Here is a 24407-nt window from a genome sequence, read left to right on the forward strand (position 1 = left end):
TGTGCTACACACACAACCATTACAGTGTTTGATGTGGAGGAAATGTTACCCCATCACCAGGTACTTTACCCAGCCCTGCTGAGTCTGCTGGGCCTTGCAGTTATTCTGAGAATAGTTTGTTTTTATAACCCACTAAACTCTAACAATAATATTGGCTTTCCAAGAAGTTGGCCCTTGTGTTTCCTGTATCGTTCATTTTTACAGTAACATCGAAACAAAAACAATATGAACACCATGTCTAATGTATGTATGTATAATATCTGCTACCCTTTCTCCCTTTCTAGTTAATGAAATGCATGCTTTTGGGTGAATATGGCACACAGAGATGCAACAAACAAAACAAATGGCCTAGATGTAAAGCAAGCTGTGCCATCCAACCACCGTCTATCCCTCCATCCTAACCTGTCAGTAATAAAGCACCTTGTCTGCAATAAGTCATTAATAAGTGTCATATATTATTTCAATAGAAATAATTCCATGAACAAACTCTATTCAATTGCCGTGAAGCACAGTCATCTAAATGGGACGTGGGAGCACAAGTAGCCACAGATTTGACTCATATCTCCCTGGAGCAGCAGACATGAGTGTTACTTCTGCTTCAGCAAACTCTTTTTTATCAGGATCTAGACTATTAGTCACCTTTGGGAATATTTACACTTACACATGAGTCTAATGAACTTTTGTAAAAGGAAAATAATGAGACAGAAAAGAGAGATGTCAACGAAAAAAGCCTTGGCAGACAAATATGAATATTGTGAACACTGCCATGGTGCTTTCAGACACTGACAGGGCAAAAATGACAATCTGCATAGTGAAGAATCATCATATGTGTCGCAGCCCATAGTGAAGTATGTTTAACATTAGGTTAGCTTAAAGTAGGTCATTCCAAGAAGACTGTTACAATCAAACAAATGGACGAAACTAAATGTAGGTAATAGCTGTGTTAATCTGATACTCTTGACTGAGTCTGAAGACTTCATCTGGTTCACATCAGCAGACGACGACTTTTCTCAATCTGATATGGATAATCAAGTCCCACTGCACTGCACAGGATCAAAGCACAGCGCCGTCATGTCAAGTGAATCAAAGCCGTCAGAAAACGCATGGCAGAAAATGCATGGCATATAGACCCTTTTTGCTTATCGCTGTTTTCTTTCCTGATGCTCTGACAGCGGTTCTCTGGAAGCCACCGCAGCCCAAAAATACACACTTCCTCTGCTTCCACTCAGGTACTCCACAGGATTGGGACACAAACTGATGAATAAAACAGGACGTGACAAAAAAAAGGATCCCACAACCAAAGCCACGCAGGTAAATAATGTAATGGTTTGAACACTTACATGACTGTAACACTTTTGACGCTTTGTTGGGTAATTTGTCTGACACATTTTAGATGTGTACAAGGATCTGACACATTTTAGATGTGTACATTGTGTCATTTGTGTGAAGACCAGAAATTATAATGAAATTAAGCTTGTTTTTGAAGTTTCTGCCTTCATGATATAGTGACAGTGGAGAGGGGGGATGGGGAACAACATGAAAACAAACTGTGATTCATCACTGTATTTTTAACCCCCTGAAACACCACATCACCCCAGAGATATCTATATTACATTATACTATATATCATTTCTATGATTTCATGTCATTATATAATATCAGTGGAACAAAAAAAGCAACAGGCGTGTTTGGCCAACAGCCATGTCAGAGGGTTGAGTGCGTCTGCTGAGGCGTGGGCCGCCTGCACAGAACAAGTCCAGGCAGGCGGAGTTGTGCTGACTTTATGTACAACCATCCTCACCACCGCTGTTAAAAGCGAATTACTGCCAGTCGTAAGCAGTGGCCTTTATGGGCGTCCCATCCTCTGCCATACCAAAGCACAGTCACAGGTTGTCACTCCCTACATAAGCTCCCAGTGCACCAAATATTATCGCAACTTATTTAATTCAATACAAAGCAACATCCCCATAACCTTTTCTAAAGAGTTGTTTTCAAATCTGCAGGCATGTAAACCAAAACAAGATAACACTGCGTGAAGGAAGAAGGTCATGCATGGTAAAGTCCATTCAACAAGTTTTTAAAACCATGGTTTCAGAAAATGGGAAGAGGCTGGGAATTCACCCTTCCTGATAAAGGACAAGCAGCTGATAGCAGGCAGGAAGTGAGTCAAGCTCAGCATTTCAGCTGCCTCTGCACACTTTGGCTCCAACTTGTTGAGACAGGCAATTATTTTTGTCCTTTTGATGTGTGTTTGCTGCGGTTTGAGCCCAGCGTTACCGCATGTAGAGGTTTGAACTTGTTTGGCCTAAAATAAATGCAACATTTGCCTCCAGGTCCAAAAATCTGGATTGTTGCACAGTGTGTCACTTTCCTGTAATGCAGCAAAACAACCTGAACCCTTACATTACTGTTAGTGGTTATAATCTGCTGATGACGCTGGACGGCAACACATCCAGCACAACTTCACCCACAGCATATCATTGTCACTGTGAGTAACCTGTTTTAAATGCCAGAGGAGTAAATAAATAAATAAATAAAACCCCATCAAACATGATTTCAGGCAGACTCTCCTTTGTCAACACAACCATGTATATTCAAACATATATAACATGCTTACAGAGTTGGCCTATCTGACCACATCTGTCTGCCTCTGGTCTCAGCTTATGTCCCCCTCAGGAGTCAAAACCATCTACAAAAACTGGCCAAACCTTGGCCTGAGGGAGCTCTCTCCCAACTACAAGACTGCTTTGAATGGACAACTTGGTGTGGCAAGGTGAAGAGGGCCCAGGCGGGCCTCGAACCCCAGACTCCCGGGTAACAGTCATGTGCACTAACAAGTAGCCAGGGCGCATGATCAATTGAAGGCATAGTGGCAGGACCCTCAACTGTCACATTGAGATATATTTGAACATCAGGACCTGGCACTTTACACACAAACTGTTATGTTTTACATTACCAGATGCACTGATACAGTTGCACGGAGTAACGCATCCAGGTCTGAATCAGGAGCCCTGGATGTCGAAAAGAAGTCCAGTCCATTCCTCAAAGGTCATGATGTGGCCTTCACATCAGGGGACAGGCTCCTCTACAGCACCAGAAGAGCCAACCTCAAAGGGGCATCAAAGATGCACTGCAAACTACTGATGGCCTTCTACCACTCTGCAGTTGAGAGCATAATCACCTACTGCCTTACAGTGTGGTTTCCAGGCTGTTAGGTAGCTGACAGGAACGCTGTGCAAAGGGTCACAAGGTCAGTGCAAAAAATCATTGGCTGCCCTCTTCTCTCACTTGAGGATATTGCTGACCTGCCTCTCCAGAGCTAAGAACATGACAAAAGGCTCATCCCACCTACATTTCGAACTTCTGCCCTCAGGGAGGTGATACAGGTAAATAAAAACACGCACCAAGATACTTTTGTACAGTTTTCTCCACAAAGCCACCCAGACTCTCAATACCTGCCATGTTTGTTTTTTCTTTTTACATTTTAACCTACTGTACCTTGTTTTTGTTCTGGTTTTATGTTGTAAAGTTTTGAAGATGATGATCTTACATTTCAGTGACAGCATGTGGGGTTATCTTATGTGAATGTGGGAACATTTCTTGCTCATACTTTTAGGATCTCTGTCTGATAATCGACAACTTCAAACAACTTTTCAAGCTTGTGAATAGACAATGATAAAAACAAACAAACATGTTGTTTGTGATAGAAATAGATGATAGTTCTAACGTACATTCTTTGGAAGTGCAAATTTCAACATTATAAAACATGTTCAATTTAAGCATGAGGTCCTGCATACCAAACAACAACATGAAGCTCAAATCGAACCATGTTGCAACCACAATAGGAAAATTATTAAAATTAATTTCATGTGGATTAAGTGTCTTTCTAGCACTGTGCCATGTGGCTGAATTTGTCATTTCTGTACTGAATCATGGGGGTTTTGTCTTAGCTCCTTTTATTCCTGTTCCAAGATCTAATTCTAGATAAGACTCAGAGATATTAATTAGTTTCTTTCAGGGAACCCAGCAGGTCTTTGGACTGACCATCAGAAGATTTTAAATAAAAGTCTTTGCATACTGAAGTGGCCGTCAGGACCTGTGGGAGAAGCTTAATGAAGGAACCAGATGTGACCTTGGTACCCTCCTCATCACAGAACCAGATCAACAGTGAGTCCTCCTGGCACTGCTGAGTTTTAATCAAGCAAAACACCAAAAATATTCTTTACCAGCAGATGGCACTCTGTCACAAGTACAGTCAATGAGGCCAAGAGAGAGTTAGAAACAGAGCTCTGGTACAGGGAATTAGTGTCAAGAATAAAATGCAGCATCAAGCTTTAACAGCCGCATACTGTCTGTGGAAAATCAGTCATTTACCCAAGGAAGTGAATTATGCAGTTAACAAAGCAGAGAATGCTCAGTTTGATACATGAGAATTTCCCTTTGAATGAAATCCCGTGAACCATTTACTGCATCTTCTCTTTATTCAGGGTTCACAGAGGAGGCTACTCTCCCTGCATTTTACAACCTTGCTTCAAGGCTGTGTTTTCAAAACACCTCCGGAGGCAGAGATTTGACCAAAAAAAAAAAAAAAAGGAAATTAAATATTGATGTTGTTCTAATTTTGTAAGCCTGTTTGGTGAATAATTGATTGCTAGGGGACATGAATTTGTTTTATTTGCAGCACCATAATGCTGTTTTATTGAAGTGTTTTCATACATGCTGTGAGGCGTTATTGCTGTTTCTCAGAGGTTCAGTGAGTGGGAAGAATCTCTGTAAAAGACAATTGATCGCATCACCTTTAGGTTTGGTTCACAGCTAAAGATGATGTCAGTTAATATGCATCTGTTTTGTGTTACTGCTTTACTACACTGAAACTGTTTATTTGAATCATGTTGTGTATCACTTCATCTTGTTAAGTTGTGTGGAGCTGCTACTGGATGCAGATTTTCAATCTGCTTTAAATTTGCATTTGCTTTTTCAGCACAATCATCGTCCTTGTTCTTATGAGCGATTGCTTTTCTGTGAAATCACACAGGCAGAACAATGCCAGCAATTTGGCATCAGCGTTCTACAGGGTCTTACTGAATAAGACCAACACACTGTGAAAGCTGGTGTGACTCAATCATACTTTCTTTCTTTTCTCTTTTTTTTAATGTAGGTGTTTTCATTCTTTCGCCTGCGATGGTCTGTGTTGGAGCCATGTTACAGCTGTTCTCACAAACAGATGTTGCAGTGGTATATAAATTGTCCTGACACAGAGCTTCGCTTGCAGTTGTGCAGCAGCACCGGGGGCACAACAACTCTCCTTATTCAAGGCGCCTGATTAAAGCCCAGGTAGATCAAACTGCTCCTCCATTTTTAATGAAAAAAGCCCTTCACTGAGACATAAATATCATGCCATGCATTTCCCCCTCAGCCTGCCCCTCTGATGGCACAGATGGCCTCTGGGGAATTGAACAGTCTATGTGTGTTAGAGCTTCAGCTGATGTAAAGAGCAAATTATTGACCTGAAATGTGGTTGAAACAAACCATTTGGAAGAAATATTGATCAAAATAGGAGCCTACACCAAAGGAGATATAGACATGGACAAGGGTGTGGAGGTCACTAGCACTCTTGTTATGGCCTACTCTATTTATATTAATTTGCCTGCATTCACTGTTTCACAATTTCCCTTGCAAATGTGCACCAAGCCACTTACAGAAGCTCATGTGAAGCTCCATTTAATATAACGTCTTTGCTTTTGTAAGAGCAGATGTTGCTACACCTTGAACCTGAGCTGTTTTTTATTACAGAACGAGATATGAGGTGGTGTAAAAAGAGACCCCTGTCTTTCCCACAGGAGCTGTGGTTAGCAGCCACATTAGCCTCAAGGACAGTAGGTCACTGCAGGGAAAGGTCACCTCTGCTTTTCTATTAGAAACACACAGCTCGTGTATTTACTTTCCTCTCATATCTAGTTCTTATCTGAAGTCTATTTCCTCTTGATATTCAATCCTACCCTAAAACTCAGCACGAACCAAGACATGGTAAGAATAGCTCCACAGACTGAATTACTGGTGATATACTGTATGTACGACATCCCTGTTATTGAACTGGACATTTGATGTGTGTAGCTTCCTGTTCAGCATTATATTGCATAAAAGTGTGTACATGACATGTTGAGTGTTTTTAACCCTTTTGCTCTATGGATTCGGGGCATGTTACATCTGAGAGGCAGCTGAAGTGAATCTGGCTTCACGGCTTGAGAGACGGAGACCTCGCAGACACAGCAAGAGTGAGCCGGCCTCACTAGGATTACATGGACTCTCCAGGAACATCAGACGTCGCCAGATATCAAAGGAATTCATATACAGAGTAGAGGAATGGGTTGTCAGAGTTGTGACAACTCTCAACTGTTATCTCGGAGCCACTCGCTGCATTATTGTAATGTGGTAATGAGAATTATGACAGCTCTGCTGAGCTGCGGCAAGGTACCAATAGAAAGGTGAGATTCAGGGCTTACAGTGTTGATTGCTGGGGAATAATTAACTCAGGAAGTGCTGACTTCTCAAGAGGAGTGAATAGGTAGAAATCCCATATATCACTCTTTCTAAGGAAATAGCTGAATTGGTGAACTGGGTGGGAGGGTGGTTGTATGAGTGTATTCTCAGATACGGGAAGTGCTGAAGGTACAGACTGATAAGGTCTTATTTGGTCTTTCTTTTTTTGGCTGCTTGTCATTTCTCCCTGAGAAAATGACTAACTTTGAATCATTTCTTCTCATGATTTTGATTTGTAGGCTTGTTTATTTTATATATAATAAACAGTGATACTGATACTGATAACTGTATGGAGTTAATATCGGAGTTATCTTACAATCTAGCCAACTCCTCAAAGTAATTCAAATAATTGATTTAAAACATGAAGCATAATTTAGCTCCTCAGCTCACAGCTATTGGCTTATAGGCACACAGCTCATGTCATACCCCTCTCTGTCCCCATGTCTAAAATAAAATAAAGGTAAAATGCTCAAACAAATCATCTTGAATAGAGTTGCTGAGCAGAAAACCAAACCAGTGAGTCAAATGGAACAGCAGACATGACCCCTTGTTCAAACGAGCGCCATGATTTTGGACTTGTACTGTCTCCCAAATGTCTATATAACATAATTAGAAACCTAATTTGATGATATAAACATAATTTAGGAGACAGTACAAATCCAAAATCATGGTGCTCACAAGGGGTCATGTCTGCTGTTTAGTGACTCACTGGTTTAAGTTCAGAAGCTGAGTATGCAGCGTGGGTGGTGGGTTTAGGACTGGACACCTGCTGTTATGTTTAAGCAATAAAAGCACTTGAGTTAAAGTTAGAAAAACTTTCATGAATATGTTTAAATGTTAATGAACACTTGTTTGAACAATGTAACAGCCATAGTGCAAGATTTTGGCAAAAAGAAACAAAAGATTACATACTTTGTCAGTAGGTAGGTAACTCATACGTTCGATGATAGATAATCAGACACAACCTCCAAAACATGATCTGGTCAGTATCACTTTTCCTTAAACATCGTTTCTGAGAGACAGGATTGTCCTCGTCATATCTGTGCCAGACATCATTCATTAAGCTGAGAAATGACATAAAAGAGCATAAATCACAAATATGTAGACTATATTCCACATTTCTATTGGAATCTAAATTGTAAACCTAACCTATAAATAGCATTACCTATAGAGAGCACATCATTATTATACATTTATTTATCCGCTTTTTTTCCTCAAATGTGTGTTATGTACAGCCCACCTGGCCTATACACTGTGTAGACAAAGCGAGATACAGGTGGTGTGGATTGAGTGAAGGTTCCTGTTGTGACCGTCACCTCAGCCATCAAAACATCAAAAGGTACTTGTTCCTGTCAGAAACATGTTTGTTGAGACAGCAAGAAAAAAATGTCAAAACCAAGAGATTGTCATCCACTCTGGCCAGAGCTCCGAGTCTTAACAAGAGACAAAACAACGTTACTTTACATTCTCATACAGTGTTGTTACGTCAGTGGCACTGAACAGAATTTAAATACTAATCTATAGATGTCCAAGTTTGGCAGTACGCAAAATGTAGAGCTTACAGGGTAAATAAAGATGCTCACAATCTTCCTGTTGTCTGTACTAGTCCAGTCCAGACTAATTAAAACACTGCATAAGGCCATGGAAGCCACTGACTCTAGTGGTAAGTCATGATAAAATGATTACCAGTCCAAACAGGGGGGTGGGGGGTAGTGAACCCCCTCTTGCCACCAGCTGGTATGGAGGCTGGATAAACATGAGCTTTAAGTGCATCTTGTCTTTCTCCCCCATGAGTGTCTTTCGTCCTGCAGACACGAGTCTCCTGCACGCAGCTTCTAAAAGGTTAAAACCTCTCATTTCCTCCAGCTGCGTGTTTCTTATCCCTGTCCATCTCCTCTGCAATGGAACAGTGCTGCTGGATCACCGAGGGACTCAGCTCCAGCAGGGAAGAGTAAGGGATTACAAAACCCTTCTATCAGCACACATTACACACACATACACACACAAGCACACACTTCCTTGCTGCAAAAATCTCTCCTGTAGTGCTACTCTGCTCTGCAACCATTGTGCGATTAAGACCCTGAAGAAGAGATGAGCGCTCACAGCTGTGCTGCTGTAGTCTCTTATTTACATTATTATTACATTCATATTCTTCAGCCACTGCCAGATTAAACATACACACAGTATTACAGTAGTAAGATGAACCTGCTCTATTCAACGTTTAAGTGTCCTTAGCAAGTTTTTTTTACATTTGATAATCCGATACTGACCAACCACAATAACTTATATTGCACGTTTGGTATTGTTCACACCAACTGTTTCACCATAATGAACAAAACTGTTAAAGCTTAGGGTCTTCAGTCTGTTACTAAGATAAACACAGTCACGGTCAAAACGACTTTCATTATTGCACCTTTACAGATACCCTTTTTTCTTCTCATAACCGGACTTTTAGTTAATCCACTCCTCCTGAGTTGAGATAAATGAGTTTTCAGTGTTTATTATCCAAGTCGCTTCAGTCACTGCCGCATCATAGCGCTTCATACTCCCCATTAGACTACATTCAAATGAGGAGAGAGCCAATGCTTGTGCACTGATCATTACTTCCCCAGCCTGCAAACTGCTCCATCCCACGGCTTACACTGCATCCTGCTCCAGTAAGGGCGGATGTTCTTTAGGTTGCTGCTCTGGTTCGGACGTCTGGTCCTGCTGCTGCTCAGGTGGAGGTGGCTCCTGTGGTGGTGGTGGTGGGTCAGGTTTACAGATTTCTGTCTGAGCGAGCTGCGGTGGCGATGCCCGCTGTGGCTCTGGATTAGGCATCTCTTTCCTGTCACTGGGCTGGATCTCCAGAGCTGGTGTGTCCTTGCAGCAGAAGTACTGCTGCCAGATTTTACGGAAGGCTGTGCGGAACTTCTTAATGCGGAAAGCGTAGACAATTGGGTTGACAGCGGAGTTGCCATGGGTGAGCAGGATGGCAATATAGAGGAGGACTATGGGCGTCTTGCAGTCAGGGCAGAAGAGTGTGATGCAGTTGATGATGTGGAGAGGGAGCCAGCTGCTAGCAAAGAGAAAAAGGACCAGGGCCAGAGATTTAGCCAGATTCAGCTCCTTATCATAGTACTTGTTGGGGTCTGTGTGACAGCCGGTGATCTTCTTATTGTTAAGTTGCTTGTGGATCATGTAGAAGATCTCTGCATAGATAAGCAGCATGAGAAGCAGGGGCGGGAGCACCCAACCGAAAAAGTTGAAATACACCATGTAGTCCATGCTGATGACGTTTTCAAACTGGCACGTGATGACGAGGTCGGAGCTGATGGAGCCGTTCTGCTGGAGACGCCTCAGGTTGTTCCAGCCTAACATGGGTGTGAGCCCCACGATGAAAGCCACCGTCCAGCATACAACCACGGCCAGCCCCGCTCGCCGAGGGGTCACCACCCGCTTGTACCTGCAAGAGCAAACAACACAGCATCATGTCAGCACTTTCTGTCACAGCACTGCCGGGACACACATGCTTTCCTTTTTTTACACCATTTTTCATTGTGGCAGTGTGCTTGGGCTGACAAAACATGCGATTCACAAGAAAGAACCATTTAAACCACAAGTCCCTTGACACGGCACACAGCTCCTTGCAGCATCATATATCTTGTTGTAGACAGAAACCTTTACTCATACACTTTGCTCTTATTTTGCTCAGGGAAAACTGATTTATAGTGCTTAAAATGTATTTATTAATTCATTAAGGCAGGACAATGGACAGAAGCTGGAGTAGTTGACAAACTACGGCAGCTTTTCTGGTTTGCGTTTGTCAATGTGTAAGTGTCTTGGGTTTTTTTACTCGTAAAACAAGGATGAGGTAGAGAAATAGAAGAAGAAAACGGTCATCTGATCCAGCATATAGCCAGGAAGTGTGTTGAGTTATTGATTCCTAACAGTTGATATTTACAATGTCTGATGTAGTAATTGCAGGGGAAATGTTACCATTACAATAGCATGACCTTTGTTAAAGTGTAGCCTGAAGCTGAACAAAATCCTGCAATTTAGCCTGGCTGTCACAGGTGCCACATGTTGGATTAGTATTGATTGGGGATGTATGTGTTAAGTTAGGTCCTGTGTCTGAAGCACAGAGAAAAAGATCGTTATTTACACACTGAGCCTGGGGACCCGCCTGCTCAGAAGAGATCAGACACTGATCTAACAGGGAGTGTGGGAAAAAGGGAAACAACAGCGCAGCATGGATTAAGAAGCACATCTCTGATTTATATAACAACTGGTTAAGTATATAAGTATAAAAAGTTATTGTGACACACACACAACTATAGGCTTTGGGTGGTTTTAGACAAAATAAAACAGAGCACTCAGAGCCTAAAATGCATGGTGATGTGCCATCTAAACCTGGAAGATTGACTGGTGTCTTAAACAGGAGATTAAAGTCTGAGGCTATCACAGACAAAACCCTCAGACAATAAATTCCCCTCGTCTACTAAGCTTATCTTTTTAGCCTTTCAGCACCACTGCTCAGCCTTTTGTTTCTGCTTGGCATGATAAAGCACTGGTGGTCCTGTGCATCAAATTGAAAGAGGGGAGACTGAACACCACTGACAGCAAACCTGACCCCCCCCAGAGACACAAAAGGAGACGTGGATACAACCTGGATACAACCCCACCCCAGAGGCGCACCAGTTCTGTCACTGTACTACACTTCCACTCACATTAGAGATGGACAGTGGGACTAATTAAAGCTGTTAGTTAATCAGCCATGCTCTGGTGAGCTGTCATAGGCTGCTACTGACTCAGATCTATGTGCACATACTGGGAAAGGCATCCTGTGAAGTGAAACATGACCCATGAGGAAATCAATGCCTGCAGGAACACAGGAGCGCTGGAGGTCTAGTGTCTTCTGCTGTGTGTGAGTAGGCTTTTCTGGGAAATAAATCATCATCATCACCATCACTTTTCCAGTAAGTCTTTTTTTTTTTAGTTTCCATGCGTGGACTGTGAAAACCGCATTACCTGGTCGGGATCTTGACCCTGAGATAGCGGTCAATTGCTATAGCCAGAAGGGCCAGGATTGAACTTTGCGTCAGCACCAGCACCGTGCACGCCACGAGCAGGCAGCTGTAAAAGTGAGTTTGAAGTCCGATGCTGATAGTAATGGCCAAAGGGATGACGAGGGCTCCTACAGCAATATCCGCCAGAGCCAGAGATACGATGAAACAAAACGTATTGTCTCGCAACGATTTATTAATTTTCACCGCCCAAACCACCATCACATTCCCGATCACGGAGGCGAGTGCAATCACCACCTCCATCCCAATGTACAGCGCCTCTGCTGAGAAAAGCATCCTTGCAGATGATTATGTCCTTGATAAGAACAAGATTGATTTTCAGCGAAGCAGCGCTCCTTGTTCCGAGCGCGTTGTGTGTGTGAGTGTGTGCCACTCGGCTACAGTATTTTCCAAATGTGCTGTGCGTCCATCAGCTCCACGCTGTCCTGGGCTATCGCATATGAGTTACAGGGAAAATCCAGTTGTGTTTCAAGGGAAGAGGCGCGTAAACCGGCAGCATCTCTAAGGATGACGGGGGTTTTCCTCTCGGAGCAGGTGTTGTGGTCTTGGAGGCAGGCGTGCGTCGTCGCTCCTACTCTGTGTGCCCTGCGCCTCCACTTGGCTGAATACACCTGCTCCTACAGTGAAAGCAGCATCCTTCCAGTGCGCACCGAGAGCTCTTTGTCCTCAGCGGTCTGCGTCTGTTGAGTGTGTGTGTTTAAATCTATCAAAGCAGGTTTTAATAGAGCAAATAATCAACTATCTTGCGAGGGAAAGCGCGCGCACTTGCAGTTCCTGTGCAGGCGGGTGCTTCTTCTTTCTCTTTCTCTCTTTCCCTCGTTGTGCTTTCAGCTAATACTGCTGCCTAAAATAGCTGTGTGGGCTTTCTCGCCTTTAAAAAAAAAAAGTCCCATTCAGGTTTGCCTTCTTTGTCTCTGTAAAATAATCCCGGTTCCATTCGAGATTATTTATTTCCTGCGGTTGCGACAGCTTTATTCATGAAGCAGAAATAAACGCACGCTGCTGCTGCAGCCTTCTGCGGGACTGTCCCATGGAAGTCAGGTGTTAGTGCAGAGGTGATCTGAACTCCCACTTGCTTTGCCAGCCTTTCTCCCACGCCTCTCTGAATGCTAATGGACCTTGCTCACTTGCCCATTGTCATGATAAAAGGTGAGGCAGTGAACCGCCACACAGCCGACAGAAAATAACACTGATAAAGCTATTGGAAATGGGAGCAGCCACTGTAGCACATTCACAGGTCTCTCAGTGACAGAGGACTGCAGTGGTAACATATTGAAAGCACACAATTCAAAGCCCACTTGTTTTCCTCCTTTTCCAACATGTACCTCTTTCAGAGCTACATCTGGACAGATATTCAGGTGTAAGATATATATATTCATTAATCATCCTTTATAAACCAAAAGCAAAACTGCAGGTTTCCAAGATGTATTTCCTGCTCTTGGCTTTCACTACTCTGGGTATTCTCGGGACCCCGGTGACTCTGAGAAACACACAATGAACCTTGAGCAGCCAAGCGCTGCATTCATGGGAGTGAACTACAGCACTGACATCTTGTGCACCGTCTCTGGGGTTCAAGGGTTGCAAAGCAGGCAGGCAGCCTGATCTCTGACCATGGAGGGATTTCTGTCTTCACTTCCAACAAGGAATGACGGCGCACACTGGATGTGTTAGGGTCCCAGGTGGTGATTTATGTCTGCTCACTGTAACTGATGTAATATGGAGGAGGACGGAGTGAAGCTCCTAAACTCCAGCAGAGCATTGGCATGGGACTTATAGTCAAACAATAACAAAGGGAAAAGCAGGATAATATTCAGCATGCGCAGACAGTGTATGATGGTGGGACAGCCAGCAGTCAGCAGGAGCTGATGGCAGCTTCCATCTGTGACTAGAGTGTTATAGTCAGCGACGTCGGCGTGAGGTATAGAGGTCAGCCAATATGAAGAAGAGGAGGAAAGCAGCCATATGGTCGTGTTGCAGTGATTGGCACCCGACCCACTTGTGAAATGTTAATGAGCATTAGCGTCATGGTAACGCGTGAGAAATCAATCTTTACAGACAAACTGGTGCGAGCCAACACACCATGGCCAACATGGCTGACAATCAAGAGAGATTCTGAACATTTTCTCTTTGAAATAAGCCGCACCATCATATGTGCATTTCAGTCACCCTTAGTGCTGCTTTTACAATAAGGTATCAATCTGTATCACATCATGTCAAACGTCAGTGGGGAAAAGCACCAGGATGCAGAGAGAGGTATAATCTGAGTTGTGTTTGTCATCAGAGCTTATTGACTGAGAGCAACATATGTATGCTCAACATGGAAAACGCAAACTTGTTTGTGCTTCTTCACATGTGAGGGCACCACTGGGTCACTGTGTGAGATGTAAAACCAACCATTTATCTTATTCAGACTTCTTAAAGATGGACTCTCCTTGTCAGTGAGACACTAAGTTGTCTTGCACCAACTGTCTTTCCAAGTCTGGAAAAGTGCTTCACTAAATGTTTGTCATATTTTCAATTGGGAAAGAGATTTTACAGTTCAGTGCTCTCTCCCTGCAGAGACCTCCTCAGTGTGTAAAGCACATCAGCAGTTCTTGTTCTGACATAGCACAATTTATAAGGCAGCTTCAATTGCCTAGATGAAGATCCAAGCATTGAACCATGTCCATATTCAAATTATAAAAAAGATCACACAGCATCTTTCTCCCCAGAGTTTTGTCAGCTGAACTGAGTTCAAAAACAATATTGCTCCGTCATTTAAAAAACAAAGAAAAGAAAAAGTCTCCAGTGACGAACTAGTGGTGCCCTCAGTGGACAGCTGAACCAAACGGCAGCCATATTATTAAATCCAACAAAGACTTGGGTCCCTGTCCTGTTATCCAGAACTTCCAGGAAAACATTTTTAAGTGTGTCAAATAGGCAGGAGACATTGATGAATAAAATTACAGTATTATTATATGGGACACTCCAGAAAAAAACAACACAAGATGGATAGCTCTGTTTCCCTCACTCATAAGACTTTAAATGAAAATCTCAGATAGGAGGCAATATGAGAGCACTCAAGCACTTCCATGTATCCCCTGGACAATCCAACAAGCACCCGGGCAGCCTCTAAACTATTATAGCTGGATGGGAGTGGATTGTGGCCCTCTGTAATTTACATGGAAATTCTCCTGAAACACAACACATTCACTCAGTATATTTCCTCTATATGATTAGGAGAAATTGCTATAAAAATTAATTGGATATTGTTGCTGGAGGTCATAGTAAACAGCTGTAGGGAGAGCATGTCAACAGAAGACAGATTTTATTGCCTCATGAATAATAGATGTCATAGAAGTGAACAGGTGACTTTATAGGATGGAAACATTTCCCGTTTGATCTCTGGAGTTAACAACTGGTACTTTAATGTGATATGCCATTTACACTACAAGATAAAACAACCTTGTGGACATCTGATTTCAGAGTAAGAGCTCCGCTCAGAGCTGCCAACTGGCTGCCCGACATCATCTTGTCTGCTCATGGCTCACAATGTGCCCAGAAAATTAACCACCACATCCACTTGAAGCTCTGACAGGGTGAAAATGAAAAATGTCAACAGCGAGCTCAGCAGCTTTTTGTCTGGCATCATACAGAAAATCCACCCACCATCAAAACTGAGATATTTTGATGCGTGGGATTTGCCCCAAAATACAAGAATTTGAAATCTAAGAACATTTTCAGTATGCGCAGAAAAAGTTTGCACAATTTACATTAAATCAATTTTCATTGTTTATTTATCCACCATCACTGGTTTTTAGACAGTTTTTTGAGCACAAAAAGTCAGGAAAAGTCATGTGTGAAGTTGTAGTAAACTCCTAGTCAAGTTATCAAGAACATAGCCTGCAGGATATTAGATTTGAAGAAGTAATTCATCACTTTATATATACGTACATGGATTCCTTTCTTTGCTTAATTTATTGCTATATTTATTTTTATAAGTGTATATGCCAAAATGTGAAGAGGAGCTCCACTCGTATAGAAAAGCTAAACCCAAACCACAAGCTCCCTAACGCAGCTCTACAGGGAGAACGCCTCCATGTCATCCAACACCAACCCCAAATAAGATTACTGTGCAGAAAATACTGAGCCTCTCAAGTGTTTTGCTGTATCTCCCACGGCTCTTCACTTCATCTGTCTACACACTGGCAGACAGAGCAGCACCACTTCCTGCTTCTCTAAAACTATCAAGGTTTAAAAAAAAGAGTACATCCCACATGTTGACATGTTTAATATTCAGTCAACACTGTCATACACGACTCACTGATGGGAAGCTGATCTGGGTGAAACTACTGTAGCCCTCCTGTGTCCCTGGACCTAGGCTTTGTTGATGCAAATAGCATAAAATTTGGCCAGGTTGTGTATTTAGGGGTGAATTTTGATTCTTCAAGTCTTTTTATATGCCTTTTAAACTAAATAGCGCAATCTGCATCCCTTCAGCATTTTTTTGTGCCATTGATTTCGATTCAAAATGCATTTATTGAAAACACTACCGTTTACTATTTTCAATGTTTTTTCCCCCATTCCGTGGTGTTGAAATCCCTTAAAAATGTCATGTTTTCCACAAGGTGAGGATATTTATTCAGGTACTATAAATCTTCCACTGACAGGCAATATCATCTTCTTTACATTGTCATATATTATCACGCACTGCAGGCCAGGTCAATAAATATCTGAAGCTAAAATGATATGAGTGCATTTTAGGGATATTGTAGTGTGGTGTGTGTGTGTGTTTAGGAATTAATGTGTGTGTGTGTGTGTGTGTGTGTGTGTGTGTGTGTGTGTGTGTGTGTGTGTGTGTGTGTGTGTGTGTGTGTGTGTGTGTGTGTGTGTGTGTGTGTGTGTGTGTGTGTGTGTGTGTGTGTGTTTGTGCGTGCAGCTACAGACACTTACTGCTCCCATCAAGTTCAAAGCAAATCGATAATGGTTCCTCATCATGCACCTGCACAGAGGCCGCCCACACACACTCATACATGCACTCCCTCAAGTAATAAAAACATCAGGCAACTTGCAGGATCTCAAAGGCTTCCCCATAAAGAAAAGCATGGCTTTGCTTACACAGGTGCAATTGCAGGTAAACACATAAATGCATTTCACTTCATTTCATCCCAGCTGTCAGGATAAGCAGACACAGCCTCAGACGCTGCTACAATGTGGCCCAAGCCCTCAACATGATGGAGATTATGGAGGAAGGTGCACCCATTTTGGCTTCACACTGGATGGAGTCCAGTGACAGCACACAAAAAAAATCTAAACTTTAATCGCTAAGACTGGCATTTTAGGAGTTAAATATTCTGAAAATCCATGAATATGTGTTATGTATGGTGAGGACTGAAGGTAATAATGGCATTCATTAAAAAAAATTGGAAAAAATATATTGATACACAATATTTCGATAGCAATCAGAGAAAATGAAGGGACTCCCGAGGGTTAGGGTAATAGTTTTACAGTCAAATGCTCTCAGTCAGCCTACACACCAATCATAAAGTAAAATTGCACACAGAGCTATTTGTAGACAAGAATGCGAGAAAGAAACCCACATCCTGTGCCTCTAAGAGAGGGTGAATTGGTTTTGCTTTGTTTTGCTCAGGGCTATTTTTGATCCAACTTAAATTAGCCACCATGTGCCAGGTGTAGCTAATGCTAACAATGCAGAAAAGACTTATGATGGGTCTCTGTTTCCTTACACTGTGGAGCAGATTGAAAGTGGTCTGGATAATGAGAAGGAATATTTAATGTTTTTTCCCCCCCAACATGTGCTCCTGTTACTGCTGCATAACAATAATTGGAAGCACATTGACAGCAGCATGTACAGTAACACCCCTCCCATGATCACAGCTTGCCCATGAAATATTGATGCTCTATATCATATCAGCCGTTGATTGCAAATTTCTAATTTGTTAACAAAGATTATAATTAGTGGGGTACAATGTCTAATGGCATGTTCTGCATACTGTATGCTTATAGGCTAACCGCTTGAACAAGTCTTGCTATAAAAGTGGATCACATTTGAATTGAGAAGACGTGAGAGTAATAAAATCAGACCTGGATAATTATAGCCTTCAAAACACAAGTCAGCACTTCCCTTTGAAATCAGACTCTGGTTCATGTTTGCCTCAACAGTACTGAAATCTGAAGGCAGCAAAGAGGAAACCAGTGGCGAATCAGTGAAAAGGGAGAGACAATATAATAAGAGGAAGCAGTGGGAGAGAGGCATCAGTTAGGACTCTGCGCTGCGACTAGAGAGATGAGAGAGTAGATGAAAGGAGACGAGAGGGAGGTGGAAAAATGTGTCGGTTAATGACAAAACTCTGAATCTAATCTATTTAAGAGGTGTGGTCAATCCAACATGGAACAACTTAATGTGGCCTCCTGTGCGAACATCTCATCAGGATGAGTCTTTTAACTTGCGGCTGTTGTCGGCAAACTTTGCTGTGATGTTCTTTTGAAAAGACAGTTTGCAAAAGTGGGTCTTGGCGACGAAAAGGAAAACTGGGTCAAACGTGTGGTTATGGCTCTCAGTGGGAGAAGACGCTGTGCCCCAGCCCCGGCTTGTTTGATGTTGGTGCGGTGATTTTAGAGGCTGTCAGGACTCAGGATCCAGTGTTGTGAAAGAAAGAATTAATAATCAAGACCATAGCAGGGCACATCAAGAAGCTCCGCTATACAGTCTGCACGCTAAAGACCGCGTGTTTGAATTCTGCATGTTCGTTAACATTACACTACCACAGAATGAAAATGGGTTTGTATTGTTGTCTGGTGTGGGCCTATCATGCACAACACTTTTGGATGACACTAATCAGACTGAGAGACCATGGGGAACGCTGCATCATAAACAAACATATCCTCAATGTTGCTGATTAGACGGGTAGAAAGTATTTCATCTGATGATTTATTCTGATTTCTCAGTAATGTGTGTGCCTCAGTGTTTGTCTCACTGTTTATAGCTTGTGCCATGCATAATATAATGGATGCTGCTGACTCTCTTTTGACAGAAAAAATATGCCTTTCATGGCTGTGCTGCACTGATTCTTGAAACTGAATGTCTGAATGTTTTTGTTTAATGAGCTCTGGCAAGGAGATCTTGTGGTTGCCAAAGTACATTCAATTGTATATTCTGTGTGGGGAAAAAAAATACTGTGCCTCCAAAATAACTACTGCCCCTTCATGACCTCCATTTGCATAAGAAAAACATCCATTGCATCTGGTGACCCGGCCTCTGACCCTCTGATTAGCACTTTAATTGGGGGAAGTTTTCTCCACTGTCCTTTACATTGTCAGTGCAAAAGCCTATAGAAACTTATGGTCAACAACAATCCTGTTAACCACAACAAATATTCAGGAGGTAAAGGTTGTCCAATAACCAGAGGGTTGGCTCCATCCCAGTCACTCTCGTAGTGTCCATAGGCAAGACACCTTACACACCTTGCCTCGTGTGAATGTGTAAGAATGTGTATGAATGTCTGGTGGTGGTGTTTGGTGCTTCTATAAGTGCGAATAAAAGCACTATATATGTAAATCCAAGCCATTATCCTTATTACTACTATGTAGAAATGGTTGGACTATTTTTCAACGGCTTTTTGGATATCAATAAAAAGAAATCACAGGTCATTATAGGAAATGCCTTAAAACTTAAATATGGTTACATTCAAGTGATAATGCCATAGTAGTGGTCTAGCAGTGATCTTTTAAATATGACACATTCCTATCGCCCATTTTAACCATAACTGTGATCAAATGGCTATTTACGAAAAGGCTACTGCATTACCTTATCACTATGGGCCTTAGCCTACTATCTCTATTGCGTGTTACATTATCAGTACTTCAGTCAAATATCCCCATCATTTCCATTAATGTACTCTCAGATTTCAATTATTCAATAGATTGGAGTTGTGGTTCGGCTTTGTTAATAGGTTTTTTATTTGTTGGATTGAGTGAGGATGTAGAGGTTTTTTTTGTATTGGTATGGCTTAAGTTATTTTTTTGCAAAATTCCCCTGTTTTTTGTTTTGTTTTGCTTTTTGCTTGTAATAAATAAATAAATATAAATATAATACAATTATTTTTCAACACATACTCCTGCCTGCTAACTTGTTTTTTTTGCCAACATCCCTTTGAGGGTTTCCAGTGTTCAAATGCCACCGTCTACCTTTTATATTGGTAGCTCTACAAGATTAGTAGGATCTGAGTCTGCTAATAGTTCAATAAATATAAATCCAGATATCTGCATTATTTGTGTGTGTTGAAATTATATATGTCTTTACTCCTTCAACCTAAACAACTATACCCAGAGAGGTTAAAATAAGTGCCTCCTTGACCTTCAAGGAGCTTCACCATGGTAAAAAAAAAAAAAAAAAAAAAAGACAAACATGAAGGTAATGTCAGAGACATGAACAAAAAACAACAATGATTATTAATTAGTTTTGTATAGGAAACAAGGTGTGTCTTGTATGAAAGCCCTGTGTTTTGCCAACCCATCCTCTCTCTCCAGCCTCCAACCTCCTCATAACATGGACTTTATATTACATCACCTGACTCCAGCCTTAGCTCCTGTCACAATTAATCATCTAACAATAAAATGCAGCTACGAGTCCCAATAAGCTACTTGCACTGACGACTTATGGGGTTGTTTTTCACAGGACACTCTCTCTTTACTGTATCTGTCACATGCTTTGGCTGCGTTGCCCGGTCTCCATAAACAGAGCCCATGAACAACACCGCTTGGGGATTTGTTGATGCAGAGGACCAACCTAAAGGCCAACATCTGCTCCTCCCACTATACATGAAGATACTTGTGCTTCATTGCATGTGTGCTACATTTACAGTGCATGCCAGCCTGCATGGCTCACTGCAGCATTCCTTCCTGCTCAACCATCTCTGTCATAACAATTCCCAAAACAAAATGCAGAAAGGTAGAAATGCAGAGGGGAGTTATGATTCCTCTGAAGCTTTTGAAATATCCAGCACATGGTGTAAACACTGTGGGCAAGACAGCATCCTCTAACATTTACAGCCTCCAGCTCTGACAATTTTCTATGAATAACACATTGTGTTTCATGCAAAAAGCACTCCGCCTGTCTGGTTTAACCAATACTATAATCCAGATAGAAAAGAAAAATATCTACATGGTCAACATGTTTTTCCGTGCTAAATGATTTCCAGAAGTTGACCCCAGCTTGGCAGACATAGTCTACATGTAGGCAAAAAACCAGTGCTTTCATTGGCCTCTCTATTCAATTACTATAATCTGTAATACTTGATTCAGAGGGAAGGAAAATAACATTTTGTATATTTTATAGCATGTTCACCCTCTTTGCACTTCCGGAAAAACAATTTGAAAATGCATTTTACAAGGTAGTATTTGTTTTTTCAGCCATGGGAGGAAACATGATAGCTTATTAATGAAATAAATCCCTTCATTGGTGGCCACTTGCCATTTCAACTGAAGTGCAATATTGCAAATGAAGGAAATTATTGGTGGATCAGGGATCATAAAGCACCACTTAGAGAGCAGTGTGTGTGCTAAATATTGAGGCTATAATTACAGCAATGTGAAATGCATTAATTCTTGCTTTTGTGTGGCTGCTGGAAAGCGGCAGAAAGACCTCTGCAATATGAGCGCCTCTGTCACTGTGGTTGGTGATAAAATCCCAGAGAAATATGAAGATTCATTATTAATATTCAGAAGAGAGTGATCACAAGCACTGTTTTAGTCTGTCATTTGAACTGTCATGATTAAATTATCAAGGCAATCATCAGCGTCCCTGCATCTTTAAAATAGACCTCATCAGGTTTAGCTTAACTGATTTAATGTAAGCAGTTTTTCACAAGCTTTAATGCAAGAGACCAAAGTGCAGCTCTGGAAATTAAGATGTAAACAACCACGTATACCGTAGTTTGTCGTCTTTTAACATACTGTAACTCATTTTATTGATGTTTCACCCACCCATCCTGCAATTTATGTATTCATTCATACATCCATGCATCCATCTTTCATCAATCCATCCAGCCATATATTTTTCACAGTTCCCTCTAGCCCTCCCCCACCTACTCATCCATTCATCCGACCATCTACAGAGGCATTCTTCTGACTGATCTTGATTGATATTGATTCTGGCTAATTTGTGCACAAATTGTAAGGCTTTCCTTGGCAGCTCTATGAGATATTACATCCCTCTAAAGTCTATCACCAAACCATCAATATTTACCAACACATCTGACATCAGGAATGATTGACGTGACTCCGGTGCTCATTCAGACGTATACCAGTATGCATACAGTATGTGTTGTCACTATTCTATATGCAGATTGCTTCATGGCTTTGCCAGTTCATAAGAAATTCTCTCTGATTACTTCCATGCATTACAGTGCATGTGACAACCATGCAAAAGCTCTTGATTAAATGCTTTGTGTGGAGTGAAATGCATTCCTTATGCACTGATGTATGCATCCTCCATCATCTAACACTCTCCATGTGGGAATTCATGTTTGTTTCTATGGCAACAGCTATCAATGTGGGAACTAATGCATTTTAAAATTTTCAGTGGAGAAAACATTTGCAGCGTTTAGTGATATAATGCTCACTGGAGAAAGAGTCACACCAGGCTCTTATTTATTGCAGTGATGTCAAGCTGAATGTTTTTTTCTTTCTTTCTTTCTTTTTGTGGTAAGGGCAATGGGAGGTAAACACCTAGAAAGACAGATGAGACTGCTTTTTGCAAAATCACCCAGTTTGCATTTTCCCCTCAATTGCTCTAAATCCTTTTAACCCAGCTGAACCGTGGCTGCAAACAACTTAAATGTTTTACACACGGACAATCCAAGCCTATTCACTCAGCAGTGAAGAGGCTGAATAAAGCTTACAAAAATAAATAAAGTGAAAAGGAGAAGTGGTCCTCAGGGATCAAGACCTATTTGCAGGTGTGTGCAGGCCCATTAAGAACCAGATGAACCATGGACGTAGGAATAAAACACCAGGCCAAAGGGGTCACAGAAGGACTGCTGGATACTGGAATTAAGATATCAGGAATAAAAGAATTCATCAGGAAGTGTGAAGCTGTGGGGAAGGAGGGTTCAGCATTTAAAGGGATAGTTCACCCAAAATTCAAATTTCACTCATTATCTACTCACCCTCATGTCGACTAAGGGCTGGGAGAATTTTCAGAGTCCTCCGTGCCTTCTCTGAGTTATACGGGGGGCTCCGCGCAGCACTGCATGTCTATATGACGGTTGTGAATGGGGCTCACTTTTCTTCGTCCAAAAAGACACACCAAAAAACATCCAAATACCTCCATACTGCTCATCTGTATGTCCCTCTTGTATTGAAGCCCCGACATGAGAAATTGTTCCGAAAAAAATTAAATAAGTCTATATTTTAAGCTTGTTTGTAGTGGAAGCTCCCAGTGTCTCAGTTCACTGCTCTTCCTGTGAGATTTGCACTGACCGGCGGAACAATTTTCTCATGTCGGGGCTTCAATACAAGAGGGACATTACAGACGAGCAGTATGGAGGTATTTTGTAGCCTGACAAGCCAGACTATATCATTAAAATGTATAGTCTGGCAACGACCGGTAGACCTCGGCTCAATCCAGGGGGCGGGATGAAGGCTGTCTTTCAAACTGCCTCTGCACGCAATAGGGTAGTGCTACGACTAATCAGAGCAAAGAGCAGGATGACGTTAGCCTGACAAGCCAATTAAAATGTATGTCGTCATCGCGTTAAGCCCGCCCAACGACTCTCTAAACAGATAGAGCGCTGTGATTGGTGAACACAATCGGTGTTCGAGACTCAAAAACTTCCTATGGCTCGTTTCTAGACCCTGCTGCTGCTAGGGTGCATCTAGATTTCTAGGCTTGGTATTTTGATGTTTTTGGTGTGTCTTTTTGGACGAAGAAAAGTGAGCCCCATTCACAACCATCATATGGACAAATGCTGCGCGGACCCCCCCCCCCCCCCCCCGTAACTCCGAGAAGGAACGGAGGACTCTTTCTCCCAGCCCTTAGTCGACGTGAGGGTTAGTAGATAATGAGTGAAATTTTGGGTGAACTATCCCTTTAATGTTTCAGGATTTTGCCAAATGTTCCTGAGAAGAACACTGGCATTTCCTTCGATGACCATTGCTTTTCCGCTTCATTACCGGAGATGGAGATCAGTCACCACAAAGAACCGCTAGAATGCATTAAGGACACTCCTTGCCTCCAAACCGATCACTGTCAGTGCTGGCAGCGGACAAACTGCTGACTGACTCATTGTTCCTAAAGCTGAGGTGTTACAAGACTGTGAAAGAGCCAGTGGCGTTTTCCTCCTCTATTAACATATTCATGTGCAAGAATTGATTCTGTGTGACACAGCCGAACACACGCACACGGCAGCTGCAACCTAAGGCTTTGTGTTACCTTATGTGATATTTCAAATTATATAAACAGGGAGAAATGTTATATTATCTGACATAGAAGTGCTGAAACACACATTTTCAAAATACTTATTTCAATATCTACCTAATGTAAGTGTTTAGCAGTGAATGAAATGTACTGTATTAGCCAGGATAACTTACTTCTTACATGTCAACCTTCTATACCTAGTTCACCTATACCACTTTGGGTTAAGAAATGTCAACTGCCGGAGTATTTTCTATGTCGTAATGACGTAAAACAAAAAATGCTCAGGGCTCAAACTGTGAAAGTTTTAAGTTGGATCTCAGTACCATGGTTTTAGAAGTCAAGCATTAAAAGTAATACTGTTTTATAAACCGGAAGTCACTCCT

The 24407-nt window shown here is 41.9% G+C and overlaps 1 protein-coding gene across 1 annotated transcript; it reads right to left on the reverse strand.

Moving 5' to 3' along the window:
* Positions 1-9177: 9177 nt before the first annotated feature.
* On the reverse strand, positions 9178-11882 carry adora1b (adenosine A1 receptor b; the record flags this gene model as incomplete). The annotated part of the gene is made up of 2 exons (XM_083975857.1): positions 9178-9985; positions 11551-11882. The coding sequence occupies 2 exons, from the start codon at positions 11880-11882 to the stop codon at positions 9178-9180; spliced, it is 1140 nt and encodes a 379-aa protein (XP_083831983.1).
* Between the last annotated feature and the right edge of the window lie 12525 nt (positions 11883-24407).

Source organism: Trachurus trachurus, assembly GCF_905171665.1.
Source record: "Trachurus trachurus genome assembly, chromosome: 7".
Taxonomy (NCBI): Eukaryota; Metazoa; Chordata; class Actinopteri; order Carangiformes; family Carangidae; genus Trachurus; species Trachurus trachurus.